The 19955-nt window shown below is 32.1% G+C and overlaps 6 protein-coding genes and 1 pseudogene across 6 annotated transcripts; 5 read left to right on the forward strand and 2 right to left on the reverse strand.

Annotated features, from left to right (window-relative positions):
- Positions 1-2164: 2164 nt before the first annotated feature.
- Kpol_303p1pseudo lies at positions 2165-3026 on the forward strand (annotated as a pseudogene).
- Positions 3027-3835: 809 nt separating this feature from the next.
- On the forward strand, positions 3836-6562 carry ASE1 (Ase1p; the record flags this gene model as incomplete). Its single annotated transcript, XM_001642411.1, has 1 exon — positions 3836-6562. One exon carries the CDS (start codon positions 3836-3838, stop codon positions 6560-6562), a length of 2727 nt encoding a protein of 908 aa, XP_001642461.1.
- Positions 6563-6709: 147 nt separating this feature from the next.
- SGT1 (co-chaperone SGT1) lies at positions 6710-7837 on the reverse strand (the record flags this gene model as incomplete). The annotated part of the gene is made up of 1 exon (XM_001642412.1): positions 6710-7837. One exon carries the CDS (start codon positions 7835-7837, stop codon positions 6710-6712), a length of 1128 nt encoding a protein of 375 aa, XP_001642462.1.
- Positions 7838-10057: 2220 nt separating this feature from the next.
- Kpol_303p4 (uncharacterized protein) lies at positions 10058-11689 on the forward strand (the record flags this gene model as incomplete). The annotated part of the gene is made up of 1 exon (XM_001642413.1): positions 10058-11689. The coding sequence occupies one exon, from the start codon at positions 10058-10060 to the stop codon at positions 11687-11689; it is 1632 nt and encodes a 543-aa protein (XP_001642463.1).
- Positions 11690-12409: 720 nt separating this feature from the next.
- Positions 12410-13387, forward strand: DRE2 (electron carrier DRE2; the record flags this gene model as incomplete). Its single annotated transcript, XM_001642414.1, has 1 exon — positions 12410-13387. One exon carries the CDS (start codon positions 12410-12412, stop codon positions 13385-13387), a length of 978 nt encoding a protein of 325 aa, XP_001642464.1.
- Positions 13388-16520: 3133 nt separating this feature from the next.
- On the forward strand, positions 16521-17006 carry Kpol_303p6 (AN1-type zinc finger protein; the record flags this gene model as incomplete). The annotated part of the gene is made up of 1 exon (XM_001642415.1): positions 16521-17006. One exon carries the CDS (start codon positions 16521-16523, stop codon positions 17004-17006), a length of 486 nt encoding a protein of 161 aa, XP_001642465.1.
- A 430-nt stretch (positions 17007-17436) lies between these two features.
- Kpol_303p7 (uncharacterized protein) lies at positions 17437-19563 on the reverse strand (the record flags this gene model as incomplete). Its single annotated transcript, XM_001642416.1, has 1 exon — positions 17437-19563. The coding sequence occupies one exon, from the start codon at positions 19561-19563 to the stop codon at positions 17437-17439; it is 2127 nt and encodes a 708-aa protein (XP_001642466.1).
- Between the last annotated feature and the right edge of the window lie 392 nt (positions 19564-19955).

Consider the following 19955-nt stretch of genomic DNA (forward strand, 5'->3'; position numbering starts at 1 on the left):
GAGTAATCCTATAAACCAGTAAGTATTTACTCATGAATTCATTTTTAGATTTTCGTAGATATCCACTGAGTAAAATTCATCTCTAATGTTCTTCGATGTGTTATCCAATCTTTTCTTTATTTCCTGTTTCACAATTAAGTTTTCTTCTGAAGTCAATGCCCTGGGATCATTAATGGTAGTGTCATCTTGAAATTTTCACTGAATAGTGAATGCTCTTGATGATTTTACTCGTTGATAAAATTCATCTAAATTGTCCAATTTGTAATCAATTTTGGCTCTTGAGGATTCATAAAAGAACTTTGTCTTTTGGTTATTTTCATCCTTATATTCGATGAAGTTTACTTTATCATATTATTCTTCAAATGCATAATTGTATGATTGTTTGTAATTTATAATTTCGGTTTTAGTTTTATTTTTGTTGTTATTAATATTGGTAGTTATTTTAATTATATTATTATTGTTTGATTTTTGACTGGATTCATTTTTAGTATCATTGATGAGGTGTCTGATTTCTTTGATCTCACTCATCAATTCTCTGGATTTTTACTGGTTTATAGGATTACTTTCAATCATGTTGGTCATTTAATTGTTCAATAACTGGATACTTTCTTTGTGTTGATACATAGTTACTTGTTATATTAATGTACATACCACTCTTTTATACTTCAAGATGCTTTGAAGAATTTTTGGTTCGGACAGACACTCGTGAAACGTAATAATATGCGTTTATTATAAAAGATGCACGTGACCGATGTCACCAATAAGTAAGTAAATAACAGGTACCTTGGTATACCGTAATATACCATAATTTTAAAATTATAGTCACTAACAATCTTTATAAATATCAATGATAATAACACATCTTATTGGACATATCTCCGATGCAATCATCCATGTTAAGTTATGTCGAAACAATATACATAAAATTAATCATATCAACAAATACTGAAATTGGTTGCAAACTCATGAGAACTGAAACTTATTTAAACAGGCCAATTAAGTTAAGGCTCGGATGAGGTAAAATTTATAAGAATGTAGAGCTTAGATATATAGATAATAGAAAAAAGTAAGCCTGTTTATAAATAAATTAAGAAGGTTCACACCAGGATCTATATAGTTACTATATAACAGTTTTTGAGATTTTTACATTGGAAAAATGAACAAACTATTGGTCATCCTTACATATTTGCTGTTGGAAATTGGACCAGCTATATGTGAAGACTCAGGCGATGAAAGTCAGTCACAAGAGAAATTACAAACATTTACTGGCGCAGGATTCCAGATTAAACAAATGGTTAAAGCGTCCATATGGGGGGTCATGTCATATCTGGCCTTTAGCGTAGCTAGCAACTTTGCAATGGCATGTGGTTGGTGTGCTAAATTAGAACCTCGTAGAAGAGAAGCTTGCGAGTCAGCAGTGAGGAATATTGGAAAGCTTGCAGGTATCGTTACGTTTATGGTTGTTGATAATAATAACGACACATTGGGTAAACGTGATACCTCGTACAACCAGACGGAGTGGCTTACCAATGGAAGAATATTGTTGGTGACAGCGACAGTGACGACTATTACGATATCGCTAATCTGGAGACACACTAAGGCTCCAAAGAAGGCGGGCACAGTAGCGGTAGAGTAGAAGTGATCAGTGCAACTGCAAGTCAATACTCATAGAATATTGCAAAAACAAAAGGAATTGGGACTGGATGATGTCACGGCGCTATTATGTTGCTAATAATCACCAAGAAAATGTATAATGGTACCACTGTAGCACCAGGGCTTAAAGGTATGACTAGATCCTAGATCTGGGTAGCACGAACTGATTGACAATAAATGCATGAATTATTAATAATATTAAAAAAGAAAAAGAAAAAGAGAGAAAGAATAAGCAGCAACAAATAAGATTCCAAATCAGAGTTAACAAATGGAAAACGATACCCGATTTTATAGCAAAGTTTTCCATAGACTAAAATACCCTTATTTTCGAAAAAAATATTCAACTATATCAACAACCTCGACTCTACATGCTCCGAACAAGAATCAAAACAGTATTGAAGGATTCATACAATCCTCCAATACATGAAGGACACAGTAAAATAGATAATACTTTCCTCAAAGTAGCCACATTCTCTTGCCGGCCTTGGTCAATTCCAAGATATCAAGAAACATGTTCAAACTTGAACCATTTGTCAAAGGGTTTAAAAAAGTTGACAGACCTACTAATGAACCTTTACAAAAACTTTCTTCCTCGATAGAACTTTGGGACAAAATAGGTATCGATTCTGTCACTGAAAACAAAGTCGACAATAATATGATTCTAACCGCAATTGATCACCTAACTCGTGGGAGACATTTTATTGCAATGTCAGCCAATACGACAGGAAACAGTTGTTTAGCTCTGCTAATGAATCAAGTTTTCCAGTACTACAGCCTTCCCTCAAACATAATCAGGGACTGCTATGTTTGATTCAATAATGAATTATACAAAGATGGCATGTATCGACTCGACATTACACCAAGTAATTTCAGCTCGAACCATCCTCAAACAAACAGTATAAACCAAAGACTTGACGGAAATATCAAGGACCTGTTACTACGATACTGCGCTTCCAACCGTATCACTTGGGATCAATAATTACTTATTCTCTAATTCACATATAATGCGACACCATCATTTATAACCGAGGGGAGAGTCTCTGACAGATCAGATGAAGCCAAAGAATTGGCGATAAAACAAAAGGTTTTCTTACTAAGGACAAGAAGTAGAAGTAGAAGTAGAAGCTAACAGCAAAAATGATAATCGACCACTAGATTACGAAGTTGGCGAATTCGTTTTACTTCACAGAGAAGCATACTATACAGGAGGGAAATATTGGAAAGTAAGAACCTTATATGAAGAACAATTTAAGACAGTAAAGAAGATAAATGAAGGGGCATTCGGATTAGCACAAAGGATAAGAGAAATAAATGCTATCATTGGATATAACGAAAAGAACCAATAATTCTACGCTACCTTCAACGATGCAGACCATACATTCCATATAAAGGTGCCAGTATTGAAAATTCACAAGAACGGAAACCTATATGAGAAAGCCAATTAAGTTAAGAATTAGATACGATAAGATGCGTACAAATGTAGAATTTAGATGTATAGATAATAAAAAGAAGTAAGCTTGTTTAAATATGAAGTAATAAGGATCACACCAGGCTTTATACAGTTACTATATAACAGTTTGGATGAAAATCGACAAGCAGGGGTCTGAAGATAGATTAAACACAATCTTTAAATCATTTTCAGTCCATACAACTTGACAATCAAATTATACTGAATATAACTCATCAGTCAATACAATACTTCCCACACAAGAATTTATACTTCTGGATAATTGCCAGTGTCAGTTAAAATTTCATTAGATTCTTATGGGAATACATGATTACAACAAAATTAGAGGAAGATATACACGGCTAAAAATGATCCAATAGCAGTATGTATATTGTTCATCTGTTGTAGTTGTTGTAAGTCTCAGCATTGAGCATTGAATTGGCTGTATTTTTTAACCTTTCTTGCACGGTAATCTTGATGTAGTCATGTGATCTAATTACAAGTTCAAATCAAGACACAATATGCCGGATTAGGAAATAGGTAAACAAGTAGAAAAAAGTGAGATGGACAACATCTTATATAGTAAAAATATTAGAATACTCAAAGACTTGGCCGCTTGAAAGTGAGTTAAGTTATTGCAAATCAATCATCATTCGATATTAAGATCAGTTTTAATCGTGACTAGGATTCCTTTTTGATACATATATTAAATATAAAATCGAAATTAAGAAATTAATGAGATCAATTCGATATTCCAGTAATAGAAAAAAAATCTATTCAAGAGACAATTATACTGATCTTGGGAATTCAAACAACGCATCAATGACTGTTGTGGTGAGCACACCAACTATCAAGGGTGAAGATACCTTGTATGCTAATTCAGATTGCTTAAGGTTAACTCCTGTGAATTTAAATTGTCTAACTTCTCCAATAAGAAGTACAAGTAAAAATAATGATGAAACTGTTACTTCAAATACCATATACACTGAAAATTTCAATTTGATATCTAGACAGTTGGAGAAACTGCTAGAAGATTTAAATGTTATATACAATAGGATTGGATACTCAAATTCTGAGATACTCAATAAAGAAAGATTGATCTTCAGTACCTTATCTGATTCCATTACAGAATATTTTGAACAAGCTGATAAAGATATGAATGAACTTATAACAGGGAATCACATAGAACAAGAAATGTTGAACAAGATTTTAGATATCATTAACGATTCTAATGGGACTCAAACTATACCAGATCTATACATTAGGAATTCGATATTAATACAACAAAGTAAAACTGTCCCTTTATCTCCTAAAAAAGAAGCATCTCTGTTGAGTAAGAGAAAGGTTTTAAAGTCAGCAAGAAGATATATTTTCAACTCCTATATACCCAAACTTTTGAAATTTTTACAGAAAGCAATTGTATTACAGAAATTAATGTCTTCAATAAATGATAACAGAGAAAAAGATTTTATTCCCCAAGGTGCTTATGATATTATATCTAATATTCCATCACTGGATTTGATGAAAAATTTACTAGAAAAAATTAATGAATCAAAAGACAACTTTGAGATGATATCAACTCTGATTCAAGATAATAATAAATTGTTACTAGATGATGAATGTTTCCATGATATATCAAAAAAAATGTTAGATAATATTTCAGAGACAACGGAAATTTTTGAAAAAGAATACGATAACAGATTGACATTAATATGTTCAATTGCCAAAAAAATATCGAAACTAATAACTGATTTGAAAATCGACGAGAATACTCTTGATCTTGAGACAGCTAATAACATAAGAATTTATGCAGAATACAAATTAACTAATACTGAAGATAGAATACTGGTACGAACAAGTATTATAAAGAAATTAGAAAAGATACTGCAGAATTATGAATTGATATATAATGAAAGACAGGAACAAAGAAATGAGCTATTGTTAAAATGTCAGTCCCTATGGATCAAGCTCAAAGTTCCTGACCATCAAATAAACGAATTTATTGAAAATAATCAAGGACTTTCTGTACAAGTTATAAACTCCTATCAGAATGAACTAAGTAGACTGGAAAGCATGAAAAAGAAATTGATTAAGACATTGATCGTAGATTCATGGACAAAAATAGAAGAATTATGGTCGACTTTACAGTATACTGATGAAGAAAAGTCTAGTTTTGTAACGAAATTCGCCAATCTTAAACAAAATGCAACAACATTAAAAGATGATGAAGAATTGTTGGATGTATGTGAAAATGAATCAAAAATTCTTGAAAAAAAATTGGCAGTATACAAACCAGTCTTAGAATTATATGAAGAATTTAAATCATTACAGGATGATAACATAGCATTGGAAAAAAGTTCAAAGGATTCTTCAAGGTTGTTATCAAGAAATTCTCACAAAATATTATTACAGGAGGAAAAGACAAGAAAAAGGATTACAAGACACTTCCCTAGAGTAATTGAAGAATTAAAAATTAAATTAGATGAGATGGAAGAGTTATTTGGTAAACCATTTATGGTGCAAGGGAAAAAGCTATATACAATCGTGCTTCAACAAGAAGAAGAATTGATAAGTAAATACCCAAGGATTCGTCTAAATACAAGTACGAGGAAGAAACCAAGTCCATCAAGGAAATCTTCGAGAGATCTAGCTGAGAATAAACAACCGATAAGTTTAAAAGTGGAAAAGCGTAAAAGCCCAAGTATACAAGGTTCTAATATAAACACAACAATTTCGGCTGAATATGGCATGGTACATAAAACTCCAATTCGTGCTGAGTTAAGTTCGACAATAGATACTTCAACAATCTTATCAAAATTAGATGATAGTCATAATTATAACAGGTACATGAAAACTACAAGATTGATTAGTCCACCAAAACAAATGACACGTCTTTTACAGCCTACCATTATCAGTAAAAAAGAACCATCTAATATATTAGAAGATAACGAAAATGAAGATAATATAGATACTTATACATCCTCGAAGAAGCCATTAAAGGCTAGAAATGGGTATATTCACCCAACTCGATTATTCCCAATTTCCATTAGTAAATTAAATCAAAAGGGGAGTCAGATTCCAGTATTAATCAAAAATTTAAATGAAAACCCTAATGTGTCTGAAAGGGAAGGTGAAAAGGAAAACGTTCAACACAATTTGCTAGATACAAATGAAAAACAACATTTTATTCGTGGAGGTGCATTGATAAAGAGTAATTATAGTAGTCCATATAGAGAACCTGACAATAGTATTTATAAGATTTCTATGTCACCAGATGGGAAGTGTCAGTTAAATGTCCAAGATGGTGTAGATAGTGGAGTAGACGACACAAGTATAATGGATGAAGATAATGATAAAATATTTATGACATGGAAAAGAGAGCAACTTTCGAAACTTAACGGCATTACTAATTCTAATATTTTACCGGAGGAACATATTAATTGGAGTACTGACGTATTATAATCCTATATGCTGCTTTAAGAGTTACCTATATTAATGAACCACGAAATAATAATAATAATAATAATAATAATATTAATAAACTATTATCTAATAATTTTACAAATATATATAATGATTAGATTGTAATACTAAAACTATACATACTTATTACCAATGCTTAAGTTCCATGCCTTCTGGAGGAGATGTTTCAACTTCCCCCTTAGCGACATCTTCCCAGTTTGTATTTAATGCAGTACCGTTACTTTCTAAATAAGATTTCATCATTGCTCTTTTTGTATCTGGATCAGCACCCTCGTATAGTTTACGGAAGAATGCATCAGCAGTGCCTGAATCTTCATCTTCGTCATCTTCATCGTCATAATCAATTTTTGACCAATCGATGTTTTTCTTTGATGAGTTTGGATACATTAAACTAGAAGTCGGGTTTGAATTGGAATCAGGGAATGATGAGATTGTATTTTCATTTGAATTGATAGTTTTTTCTAATGACTTCCACGAAATATTATTTGATTTTTCTAATATGATTTCGATTTTTTTAGTGAAGAGATTGGATTTAATTGAATTTGAAATTATTGGGTATGATAAATTGATAGAGTATTGAAATTCCGAGGCTCTGTCTGGGATTTTATAGGTAACTTCTAATGTATTATGTCCAGCTATGTAATTAATCTTGATATCATTTTTATCCGTTGGTAAATTTGTAGTAAAAATGGAGATTGTGATATTTTTATTAGTTTGGTACCAATCAATTTTAAAATTTGGTTTTTCCTTAATTAAATTATCTGTATTATTTTTTTCTAAGGATTTAATTTCATCAGGCTCTTCATTGGAATCATCATTTGTTTCACTTGATAAATTTAAGTTTTTCAATTTTTCATTCAATTGTATTTCCCACATAGGTAAAGTTGAATCATTATAATCGTAATTTTTTGATTTCAAAAAGTTTTCATTTGCCAACTTATAATCTTTCAAATTGTAATAATAAATAAAATATCTGAAATAAACTAGACCAATTTTGGATCTATCACCTCTTTCAAGTGCTATTTTTTTTGCATTATCGAGACAACTTTTAGCGATAGCTAAAGTATCGTCGTTTGCCCAGTCTTTTGAAGAAAAGTATAGTTTTTCCAGAGATGCAGCCTTGTATATAAAAGCAGTTAAATTCTGATAATTGCTATCTGACAGTATTTTATCATACAACTGCAATGCCTTCAGATAATTTTTATCATCATATAAAATCTTGTAAGCAGAATCCAAGTCCTTTTCCACTGGCATATTCCCTTGTGGCAAATATAGGAAGAAACTAGAGTGCAGTAGTTAGGATGATACTGATAAGGTAATGATGTGATTATTAATTGGAATCGATGTCAAATATATGTGTGTGTCCATATATAGATGGAGGTAACTGCTGTAGATAGTGTTCGAAATCAATTAATATTACGAATCCCAATGACAAATCATTCTTGACGATGCTGAGGCTACCCAATTCTGCCAGAGAGAGTTTGGTGTTACCCGGCACTGATCATTCACAAAATCGGCAAACTGATTAAAAAGTTGATGACGTCATTGTGTCCCCTTTTCTTATTTATACTTGGTTTCCGTGTTTTTGAATGCTCAAATGAATGGGATGCATAGAACAGAGATATACAGTCCAGAGGGAACACAACCGAACAACACAATCACAATCACACAATCAGAAAGGTGAAGAAGTGCCATTCTCTAGTTTCCGAAAACAGAAATACCCGGATTCGCACTTGGACTACTGTTGCGGCAGCAATGCAATCTGACTATTTGCTTATATTTCATGCCAACGCCTATGCTAATGCATTTGCATCTGCTTTGGCAATGGGTTGTTGGTGGAAGACCATTTTTCAGAGCAAGACCAACTGTCTTTGCGAGCCAAATGCATCACAACCGAGCAGATAACTCCTAGTCTGCTTGTAGTAGCACCACGTCCACCCCTAACTATATAACGTTATACATCAAAAAGAGTCTAGAGTTGCTTGGTTTGCCATCGCAAACTCATTCAAACCAACTCGATGTCCCAGTAGGGTACTAGTGTTGGTGTTGGTGTAGTCTTGTTCAAGAACAGAAAGGGAAATGCACACCGTTGCTGGTCACGGGACTTCTTGCAGCCAGTCAAAAAACCACTGTTACCCTGACGATACTCATGACTTCCGAGTACAGTAGATGTACATGTTTCCCTTCCCTCCCATATTAATAGGACTGATAAGTGCGGGAAAATGCATTACTGTGTCCTAAAAACATCACAACTCAATCAAATCCCTCCACTCCATCTGATGTTACAAGACCTTTTACATTAACTATATACCTTCGTTGCATTACAATGCATTACCCATTCCATCTACGGGCCACACTGGCCATAACTGTACCCAACCCAACCCAACCAAGCCAGCTGGGAATTCCCGATATATATCACATTAGCTTGAAAAGTGACGTATTCCATGACGTACTAATCTGCAACAGTTCCCACTTCTTCTTGAGGTCCTATCGATTCAAGAACCAAGAACCAAGAACTGTTCTCTTGATTGACCGAATGCCTGCATGGGGTCGGAATAAGGACAGGTTAAGGTTTAAATCACATAATGTCCAGTTTCTCATCCCATCATCGATTATTGGATGAATTCATTTCAATGAAACCTGAATAAGCAAGGTTTTATCACAATACAACATCGTATCATCTCTTGTCTTCACTTCATTCCCTCTCTCCCCCCAACTTCCCGTCGTAGCAATAATCAATAACTAGTTGACTAATCTAAAACTAAAACTAAACTAAACAAAAATAATATCTTCAAAGTATTTCTAATCTTGCGTTCATCAAATAATATCTTGCTTCTAGCAAAGTTTGCTTTGTTGTGCTCATTTTTGGAAAGTTATATATTACTATCCCCATAACTCTTTTGTATTAGTTTTAGTTTCTTGCTTTCAAGGTTTTTGGGAAGCTAAACTACAACTGTAACTGCAACTACAGTACTGTTCATCATTATAACTGAAGTTAGAGTTTTAAAGATTACTTTAAGGGTTTAGACGTTTGCACTTTAGAAAACTATTCATATATAAACATATTCAAGACTCTCTAATCCTTTATTTGTCACTCTTCACCATTGTATTGTAGTTTGGGTTTTTGGTTATTTTATTTTTTAAGCTTTACAAATTAAATTACACTACAATAAAGAGAGAGTGTGGTCTATAATTCTAGAACAAAGGAGTTACAACTGTGTTCAGAAAGACAGTACTGGAATATCGAATTTATATAGCAACTCATATTCTCATCCTATTTGAGTTAAGTTTGGTTTAGTTTGAATTACAAAGAAATATAAAGAAAAAAATTTTTGATAAGTTTTTTTTGCTTTTGAAGGGGGGAAGAGACAGTGTCGATATTTCTACCTTTAACTCTTTTTATAAAGGGTATTCATTGGGTTATTCCACTCAATCTCACATATCTCTTCACGTTTGGTCTCATTATAAGATAAAATGACCTTATCAAGTAAAGAATCAATGGAATTGTCTAAAGATGTTCAGCAAACTAAATCGATTATTAATACTAACGCCCAATCAGGTGCTGTGGTAAGTAATTCTCCAGATTTAGGTTTGAAAAGAACTCCTAAAGTTACATTCAATAGTAATAAAATTTTACCAAGTAGTAACGAAAATGATTCGATAACTAATGGTATCGCTATAAATACAACTACCTCTGGCAATATCAAAAAATTACCTTCTGATTTGAACGACCAGTTCTCTCCTGTTGAAAATAATGAAGAGCATCTGCAATTTGTAGTAGATGACATCTTACATAGTCCAACTTCAAGGTCGAGGTCAAATAGCAATTCTCCAAGACCTTCAATCATTGGGGCAAATGGCACTATATTGCCAGGTACTGGCCCAACTGTGTCTATCGATCAGAATTTAGAAAAAGATATAATACCGCTACAAAAGGATCACTCTAATAGCAAGATTGATGAAAATAATCCTTTAGAGTCAATAATGGAAAAGTCTATTGATAATACAACTGTACCTTCAAAAGAAGTAGGGAAAAATGTAGATTCAAGGTTACCACAAGATGATGGAAAATTGCACATATTATTTGGTGCGACTGGTACTTTAGCCATTTGCAAATTAAAGCCAATGATTAAAAAATTAGAAGATATATATGGCAAAGATAATATTAGTATTCAGGTTGTATTAACCGCTGCTGCAACAAAGTTCTTCAGTAAAAAATATTCGAAAAAACATATCTCTCCACTTAAAATGACTAATTCCCATGAATTAACAACATCGGCTGAATCTCAGTTCATTACTCAAAAGTTACAAAAACAGCACTCACAGCAAAGTTTTGATCAAGATTTGCATACCATCTCTCCAGCTACTCCGATAAATACAAGTCAAACAAATTTGGCTGCACAGAGTCCAAGTACAACTAACATACCCATAGCGAATACTATTGCTGACTTGCCTCCACACATACATGTTTGGGTAGATCAAGATGAATGGGATACTTGGAGTCAGAGGACAGATCCGGTGTTGCATATAGAATTACGGAGATGGGCAGATATATTGGTTGTTGCACCATTAAGTGCCAACACTCTAGCTAAAATTGCTTTAGGATTATGTGATAATTTATTAACGAATATTATAAGAGCTTGGAACCCTCATTTCCCTATACTTATAGCACCATCGATGATGAGTTGTACTTATAATTCAGTTCAAACTAAAAAACAATTAAATATACTTAAAGAAGAAATGCCATGGGTTACAGTATTTAAGCCATCTGAAAAAATCATTGCTATTAATGGTGATATTGGGTTAGGTGGTATGGCTGACTGGAATGAAATTGTTGATAAAATTGTAATGAAACTAGGTGGTTATCCAAAGGATGAAGATGAAGACGATGAAGAAGATGAAGATGAAGATGAAGATGAAGATGAAGATGATCAAGAGGAACAGAAAAATGATGAAAAATCAAGAGATGCAGGCCAAGACGACGATGATGACGAAGACGACGAAGATGAAGACGACGACGACGATGATGATGATGATGATGATGATGATGATGACGATGAGGAGGAGGAAGAACAAGAAGTAGAAGGGAAAAGTCTTGGAAATTGAATATAACGAGAATAAAATAAGTCGAAAAGCATAGAGTTAACTTAAAATCAAGTTAGTGTAGTAAAGTAAATACAGAAAGAGATCATCATAATATGTTTGTATTTTAGCACCGATAGTTATGATAGAATGTGTTTTATGGTATAATATTTAAAAGGAATTAATTAACTAATACGATTTTGTTTTATATTAATTTATATAAATAATAATATTATAAATAATAAATATTATAAATTGTTTAAACCCACCAATCCAATTCCTTGTTAGGAATCTATACCACCTAGATATTGATAACTACCAGACTGTCATTATTCATTGCATTGAGATGGTGATCGTCAATTACCCTACTTTAAGTGTTGTTTTTAACATCAGTAATGGTATTAGTAACGCTATATAATGCGCCTGCCGTTTCCGGCAATATTTTACCGAAGAAGAAACAGTTGAAGAATTTAATTAAATAGTAAGATGAGCTGACTAATTATTGATTTAAATAGCCATCCTATGGTTATAACTGATGATAAAAGTGCTGTTTCAAGAAGGATTAACAACTCTCAGGTTTGATATTTGGTATCTAGGAACAATAGTTGAGTCGATATAGCCTTGGACTAGAGATATTAACAGTTAGATCAAGAAAACGTTAAGAAGAGCTTCGAAATATTTTTATTTGATAACTGAATTTAATAACTTTAATTACTTTAGAAATTAAACAATAATATATATATCATGACTTTGGGAGATAGATTAGGTTTGATTTTGATTCATCCTGCCGTTACTACAGTTCCTGGCTTATTGGAAGCTAAAAAATTAGAACTCTCTAAGAAAAACTATGTAATTGGTGATCAATTTTTGATTAATAAGCTTAACGATAATAGCGTTACTTTGGAGAAGGATAAGTACGACTTGATTTATTATTTGACTCCAGAAAAGGTGGAAGATATTAAATTTCCAGTCAAATTAATTCCAGTGATACAATCTGCTTTAAAAACTAATGGTTCTTTCTACGGACTAACTGAAGCATTTAAAGTAGATGCGTTAGTTAATGGCTTTGAAATAGTCTCTGTAGAGGACAACGATTACCATTGGATTAAAAAAGCTGGAAGTGCAAATGCCAATGTAGTTCAATTGAAGACCAAGAAAAAATTAGGCAATGAAGTTAAAAGTGGTAAATTACCAACATTTAAGTCTAAATTGCCAACATTTAAGAAAAAAGATGCTGGAAATAACGAGCAAGTTGTCAAATTAAGTGTTGAAGATGTTGAAGATGACCTTGACGATGACCCTGAGGTATCAAATGAATTATTATCCAAGGCCAAATTCTTTAATTCTTTGAGTTTGAATCAAGATGCTGAAATTGATGAAAATAATTTAATTAAAAGTACTGATGGAGACGGCATTACAATGATAACTTGTGGTAAGACAAATACCAAGAAAAGAAGAGCTTGTAAAGATTGTACTTGTGGTATGAAAGAACTCGAGGAAGAAGAAATTGATAATATTAGAACCCAGCAAGATAAAGTTGTCCAATTCACGAGTGAGGAATTGACAGAAATTGATTTTACAATTGAAGGGAAACTAGTTGGCGGTTGTGGTTCCTGCTCTTTAGGTGATGCATTTAGATGTTCTGGATGCCCATATTTAGGTTTGCCTGCATTTAAACCAGGTCAACCTATTAGTCTATCCAGTATTTCTGATGACTTGTAATTTTACATTGGAGAAAATAAATGAGAGGGGGGAGCATGTTAAAAATAACTGAAAGTAAAAAAAATTTTAAAAAAGATAGAGAATAATATGTTATTTTAACCCGAGTTTACAATTTGCATGTGTTGTTCATAATCTATATCCATTAGTCTATTTGTATAATTAATAAAATCACATCATAATAGCACAGAATGTTGCTTGAAATTTTTAATCTTTCTATATCTTTTTTTTTTCCTTTTTAGTAGGAGTTTAGTTAAAATATTCGGAATTTCAAGTACAATCTCTATTTTAAGAATATAAGGGGAATTTTAAACTCTAATTGAGAGGCTTACAAAAGGGAAAAAAAACATCATAGTTTGTATTTGATGAAAACAGTATAGAGAAGTGGTTCGTATCATGACTTTACTCTAAGTGAGTAATTAAATAAATATTAAAGTACAATGCAATTCAAGTCCTTACATATCTCTTGTAAAAATTTTCATAGGTTAACGTCAACTTCAAGAAACATATTTTAACAGGTGTACATATATATGCAGTATTCCAATGTTACACAAATATAAGCATTAATGTATAATTTTTAACTTATCCAACAAAATGTATAAATTAATGGTTATTCCATCCATTCAATCTTATGTAAATATCATAGCTACACGAATTTTGCAACCTATCAATTAGTTAAAAGCCTGACGTATTTTTGAGTGAAAATATATTTGCTCGTTAAATTTTCAAATCTTTCTTGATTCACATGATTCATTATCGTATGATACAGCAACTTAAGTAAAGAAGAAAAGAAATAAAGTAGGAAGTGAATTGAAGTGAACTGAATTTAAAATAAAGTAAAAATAAAAATAAAAGCAAAAGCAAAAGTACAAGTAAAATTGTAAATGGGAGATGGCAAAGAGTAAACGTAAGTTTATGGTAAAAGGATATATATGAAGGATTATATAAAAAGTATTAACAGTGAGGAAGAATATTCTGGAATACCATATAACACACATGTCCTAATCAGGAAATGTACCTGAAACTAAACTCACGTTTCTTTTGTTAACCTCTAAAGTTGCTTTTTTTTCATCATGACGATGATCTCCCCGCAGTGGTCAAAAGCGATCGGGACTAACATCAAGGTTTTACCAAGAAACCGACGCAGTTTCAAGATAAAAACAAGAAACGAACAACAACAGGAAGACGAATGTACGCTGCTTGTTTCAGCGCTAAGAGCTCGACGCGGAAACAACCCCAAAAAGAAACAAATCGGAAAAACTTTTCATTTTTGCATTTCGAAACATTTCCATTTCGAAAGAGAAAAAGAAACTTAAGCTATATGGTCGATATTTTCACAACTAAATTTATTTTTTTTTTGGTTTCTCTTGCTCTCTTGCTCTCTCTTGTACTCTTTGGACCAGGCAAGTTCGGTAGGTCATGGGAAATCCACCAAGCAACTGTCCAATTATCCAACCAACTAACCAAACAATGATCGGTAGGTAAGACACTTGGCTGTACAAACTATAAACAATTCTATGAAAACCAATGGAACCAATGGTATGAAAAGTTCAGGTTAGTTCAGTTTAGTTTCACTTGCCCCCCCCCTCCCTCCCTGTCTCGTCATTGAAGGATTTTTTTTTCTTTGTCCAGCACGTCGATAAAAGTAGTTTTGTAATCGTCTAAATCCAGATAGGCCTAGAAGAAAGGACAAGACAAAATACTGAAAAAAGAACTGAAAGGAATTATTTCTTTTTTATGAATCTGCATGTACCAGGTTATTGGGAAAACTTTACAACCGACAGAAGTACATGTTTGTTGCCATCTTCCTCGATATAACTTTTGTTTAAAAAAAAAAAAAGGTCTTACCAGTTCCAGTATTCCAAAATAGCAGAAGTAAAGGTTAGAAGTGGAAACACTAACTAATGGCAAATTAAAATAATGAGTAGGTGAGTAAGTAAGAGAAATAGAAAGAAAGAGAAGAAAGCACCATTTCTAGTCGACCAGACTTTTTCCTTTTTATTTTCCTTTTTATGTTCTTATTTTATTGCTGAAAAGCCATTGTAATATACAGTAGTTTGATTTATGTAAGTTTTCTTTCTCCTTTTAGAGGTGACTGACTTATTGATTAAAGACTGTTTTAGTTCGTCGGTTCCAGCGAGTTGATATGAAAATAGGTGTGATATGATATGGACGTAAGTTAGTTTCTGCTCAGACGGTTGCAGTTATAGTTGGCTCTTGAAGTAAATTATCAGATTAATATTGAATTGAACCAAAGTTGAAAGTAGAATAAAATAAAAGTAAAAAAAAAATAACTAAAAAGAAAATTCTAGGTCCTTTTAGTATGGTTGTTATCTATTGACAATTTTAAAGTTTGTTGTCTATTTTGATATTCGGTATTGTTGTTGTTATTATTAAGATGTTTTTTGTTATCGTTTTTGCAGTGTAAGTTTAGTCGGATTTATTTCACTTGCACTTGATGTTCAAAATATTTTATATCCATATTTGAGTTTTTTCCTACGTCTTTATTATTCGATCAACTAATGGACCCACCAGAGTCCACTGGACTGGCATAGATTGTAGATACATTTTTAAAGTTTTGATATATTGAGGTAACGGAGAGCTTGGGTAAGTAAATGTCTGTGTAGCTTAGGTTAGTAGTATTGAATTTGGAATTTGATAAATTTGTCATCCTTCTTGATATCATGGCTTGGTTGTTATTTATATAAAAAGGGTTATGTGGCAAGGTGGCAAAAAAAAAATGAAAGTTAAATATAGTTGCAATTCTTATAGATTGTTTGTAAAAGTGTATTAAAGTATTGAATAAAGTACTGTTTATCAACCAGTTCTGTATACTTAAAATCGTTATTACACTGTCTTTTAAGGAACTTTGGAAAAAATAAAAAATCGAATATTTTAATTTGCAAAAAATTTTGGCTCAACTTGAGTTTAAGGGTATAAGATAGCAGTTAGTTATTTTTGATACTCGAAGTAAGAAGAATCAATCTATCAGGAATACAATCTAATCTAGAAGGGATATATTGCAATAATACATCTAATTAATACACTTATAGTAGTTATAATCTATCTAGTTGGTTTCGAATTAGAACAAATCACAGACAACATACACACACATTCTAAAATATTTTCATAAAAAATGTCAGATATGAATGTTAACCATTTGAGTCTCACTTCTTCAGAGAAGGATGCTATGAAACCAATCAAGCCAAGAGCAGAAGATGTTACAAGTCTCACGAGGACGTCGAGTAATACTAGTTTAAATATCAGGAAACATTTGGATCTCGATTCAACAACTACATCTATATTAGATGAACTTTGTGATAATATGAAAGAAGTTAAAGGTATAACTAGCTCGAGTATAACGTCGAATAGTCCTATAGGGAAGATAGCTAAAAAGGATAAAAAGAAGAAGAAGAAACAATGTCATTTCGGTGACTGTACTGGTCTATCCATAAAATATGCTGGAGATTGTAATTTCTGTAATGGGAAGTTCTGTTCAAAGCATAGAATGCTAGAAAACCATCTCTGTAAAGGATTACAGTCATGTAAAGAACAAATGCATAAGAGGAACGCTGACAAACTAGCAAGCGAACAAACTGTCAACCCAAAGGTAACGTTCTAAAAGATATTACCAAATTAATGAAATACAATGAAAGAAAGGTTTCCTTTGGTCAAATTTTGGTATTATGGGTATATATATATAGCTTAAATGGGACGTATAGGTAGGTATAATGGTAATTTAAGAAAACTGGTTTAATGTCTCATTATTCATCATCAATAGAACAGCAAGTGTTTTATTCCAAATATATTTTTCACCAATTTGTACAGGATGCTTGTAAATAAAGTTAATTTAGTGTTATAATAATATTTATTATAATAATGCATAGTTCAATTATATTATTTAAATAAAAGATTTCAAAAGATTTCATGCTATAATCTTTTGATATAAAAGCTTAAAAATACAAACATAAATATATATATATAAATAAGATAATTTCATTACCTTCTTATAATGATGACAATGATTAAATTTATGCAGATGGGAAAATATATTAAACTCCCGCGTGTACGTCATTTATCACTCTTGGCGTTTGAAAATTCGATAACTGTTCTTTAAAAGCCGCTTTCATTCTTTCATTACCAATAAATAATTTTACAACTGTCTTGCTAACATAATCAATTGATTGAGAAATGGTTTGCTTCAATCTATAATCAGTTGGACTAAAATTGAAGAACAAATATGACGAAATTAATAATATCGCAACTGGTAACCAGAAAAACCACAACATAGTATCATTTTTGAAACTTTGTCTTTGTTGGAAAAATCTATTAAATCTGATCTGTAATGCTTCATCTTCATCTTCAGATGAAGTTTGTGAATCTTCGGTAGGTGATGGATCTTTATCTAGATGACTATTATCTATGATTCCTTCAATCAATTGTTCTTCGACTTGTTTTGGTTTTGAAACTTGTGGGAAACTTGGGAATAAATCTTCGTATTTTGGTAGGTCATCATTGATTCTATTTAACATTCTATTCCAAATTGAAGTATTTAAACTTTTGCTATTGTCTGATGTATCTTCATCATCCAATGAAGTAGTGTTTTCCTTGTTAACTTGACTATCATTTAGTGTTTTACTTTCAGTCGATTTCTTTGTGTTTTTATTACCGCTTGATTTAATTTCGATATCCAAGATAATATTCTTTTTATCATTAATAATATTAATTGGATTGTTTTGTTTCAAATCATTGTCCATATCTTCATTATCATTAGTATCATTATCATCATCACTTTCGTTATCAGAAGTGTTTAATTTCGAGTTATTTGATGTTATAGAAGGCAAGTCACTTGTTAATAAGCTTTCGTCACCATCCTCTTCAAAATCACTTCTTTCATAACCAGAATCATCTGAATATATTAGGCTACTACTATGTTCTGCAACATGGTGGCGATGTTGTTGTTGTTGTTGGTTGTGGTGATGATGATGATTATTAATGTGATTTGACTCATAGTTGTAATCTATGGAATTTATTGAATCGATATCCAAATCGCTTGAATTAGAAGGCTTTCTGTTGTTGACGTAGTCATTCGTCTCTAATTCAAATATTTGGTGAACTTTTGAAAAATTATTTGAATTTGAAGAATGATTTAAATTGAATAGATCAATTGCAACTAAGTTGTTGTTAGATTTTATATTGTAATCTGACTTACATCTTAATAAAAGTTGGATAATCTTTGGATCACCATTAATGCATGCAAAATGTAAAGGAGTAAAACCAAAAGAATCTTTATCATTTACTCTTGCACCGTTTTTCAATAAAGTTGAAACTAAAGATATGTAACCTTTTAAAGAAGCCAAGTGCAATAAGGTTCTGCCTGAATTATCACACATTGATAAATTTGAATTTGATTTTAATAATTTTATGACTTTGACGATCAAAGCTTCATCATTGTTGAAGGTATTCATTGGAGATATATTACTATTACCACTACCATTTGAAGACGCTACAGATGGGACGGAATTATTTCCTGGAGACATATCATCATTACCTACAATTCTTTTTGCAATATTACGAGCATCTTCTAATTTACCATTCATTTTCAAGCCGACAATTTGTAAAGCTAGTTCGATTAATTGTCTGTCAGTATCATCAACATAAGTAAATATAGCTTTTTTACTTGGATGTATGTTATTCGATAGGTGATTGATTTGGGTAGAAGGACTTGAATTGTCTTCTACTGTGATTAATACTTGACCTGATGAAATCGAAGGTGGTAAAAAAGTCACCATAGTTGATTCACTCCAACATTGAGTTGATAATGCAATATTATCACCGAATTTTACAATCAAACCATTTTTGAAGTTTGCACCTAATAAGGTTATCTCTATTCCGCCACTAATTGGACCTTGCGAAGGGATAGCCTTTTGTACAAAAGGTTGGTTTGGGTTATTATTTGAACTATTCAACTTCAAATCGTTTTGATTTACGGTTGATGCAGGTAAATCTACGTTTAATAGTTTTCTTTTCTTGGTTTCTGAGCGCAAACTTGAGTTTTGATTTGTTTGACTGTTACTATGGTTCTTATATCTGAATTCCAAACCATCTTCGCTCATTGAGGTTGGAGAAGGTATGAATGGTAAATTATTTTGATTTGATTGTAAGAAGTTATTGAACATTGGGATGCTGTTATTGTTACTGTTTGTGTTGGTGTTGCCGTTAGTGTTGTTGTTATTTGAATTGTATAATGCAGAAATTTGAAGAGTTTTAAAGTGATTGGGGTATTATTTGGTATATCACTCAATGATGGATAGTTTTTTGATTCGAAAAAAAGGGTTTGAATTTGTAAGGGGAAAGTGGGGTAAAAACCATTTTCCTTTGCCCCTAGGGTTGTTTGGTTAAATGGGGGAAAGATTATTGCTACAACGGGTTTGGGCCGGGTGGTTGGGGATTCCTGTTTGGGAATTTTTTTGGATGCGGGGAATATACGGAGTGGGAAGTGTGAGGTAAAGAATGGGTGAAAATTGAGAAATATTGGAGGAAAGGGATTTTTCTCTCCCGCGAATTGTGT

This window comes from Vanderwaltozyma polyspora, genomic scaffold, assembly GCF_000150035.1.
Source record: "Vanderwaltozyma polyspora DSM 70294 KpolScaffold303 genomic scaffold, whole genome shotgun sequence".
NCBI lineage: Eukaryota > Fungi > Ascomycota > Saccharomycetes > Saccharomycetales > Saccharomycetaceae > Vanderwaltozyma > Vanderwaltozyma polyspora.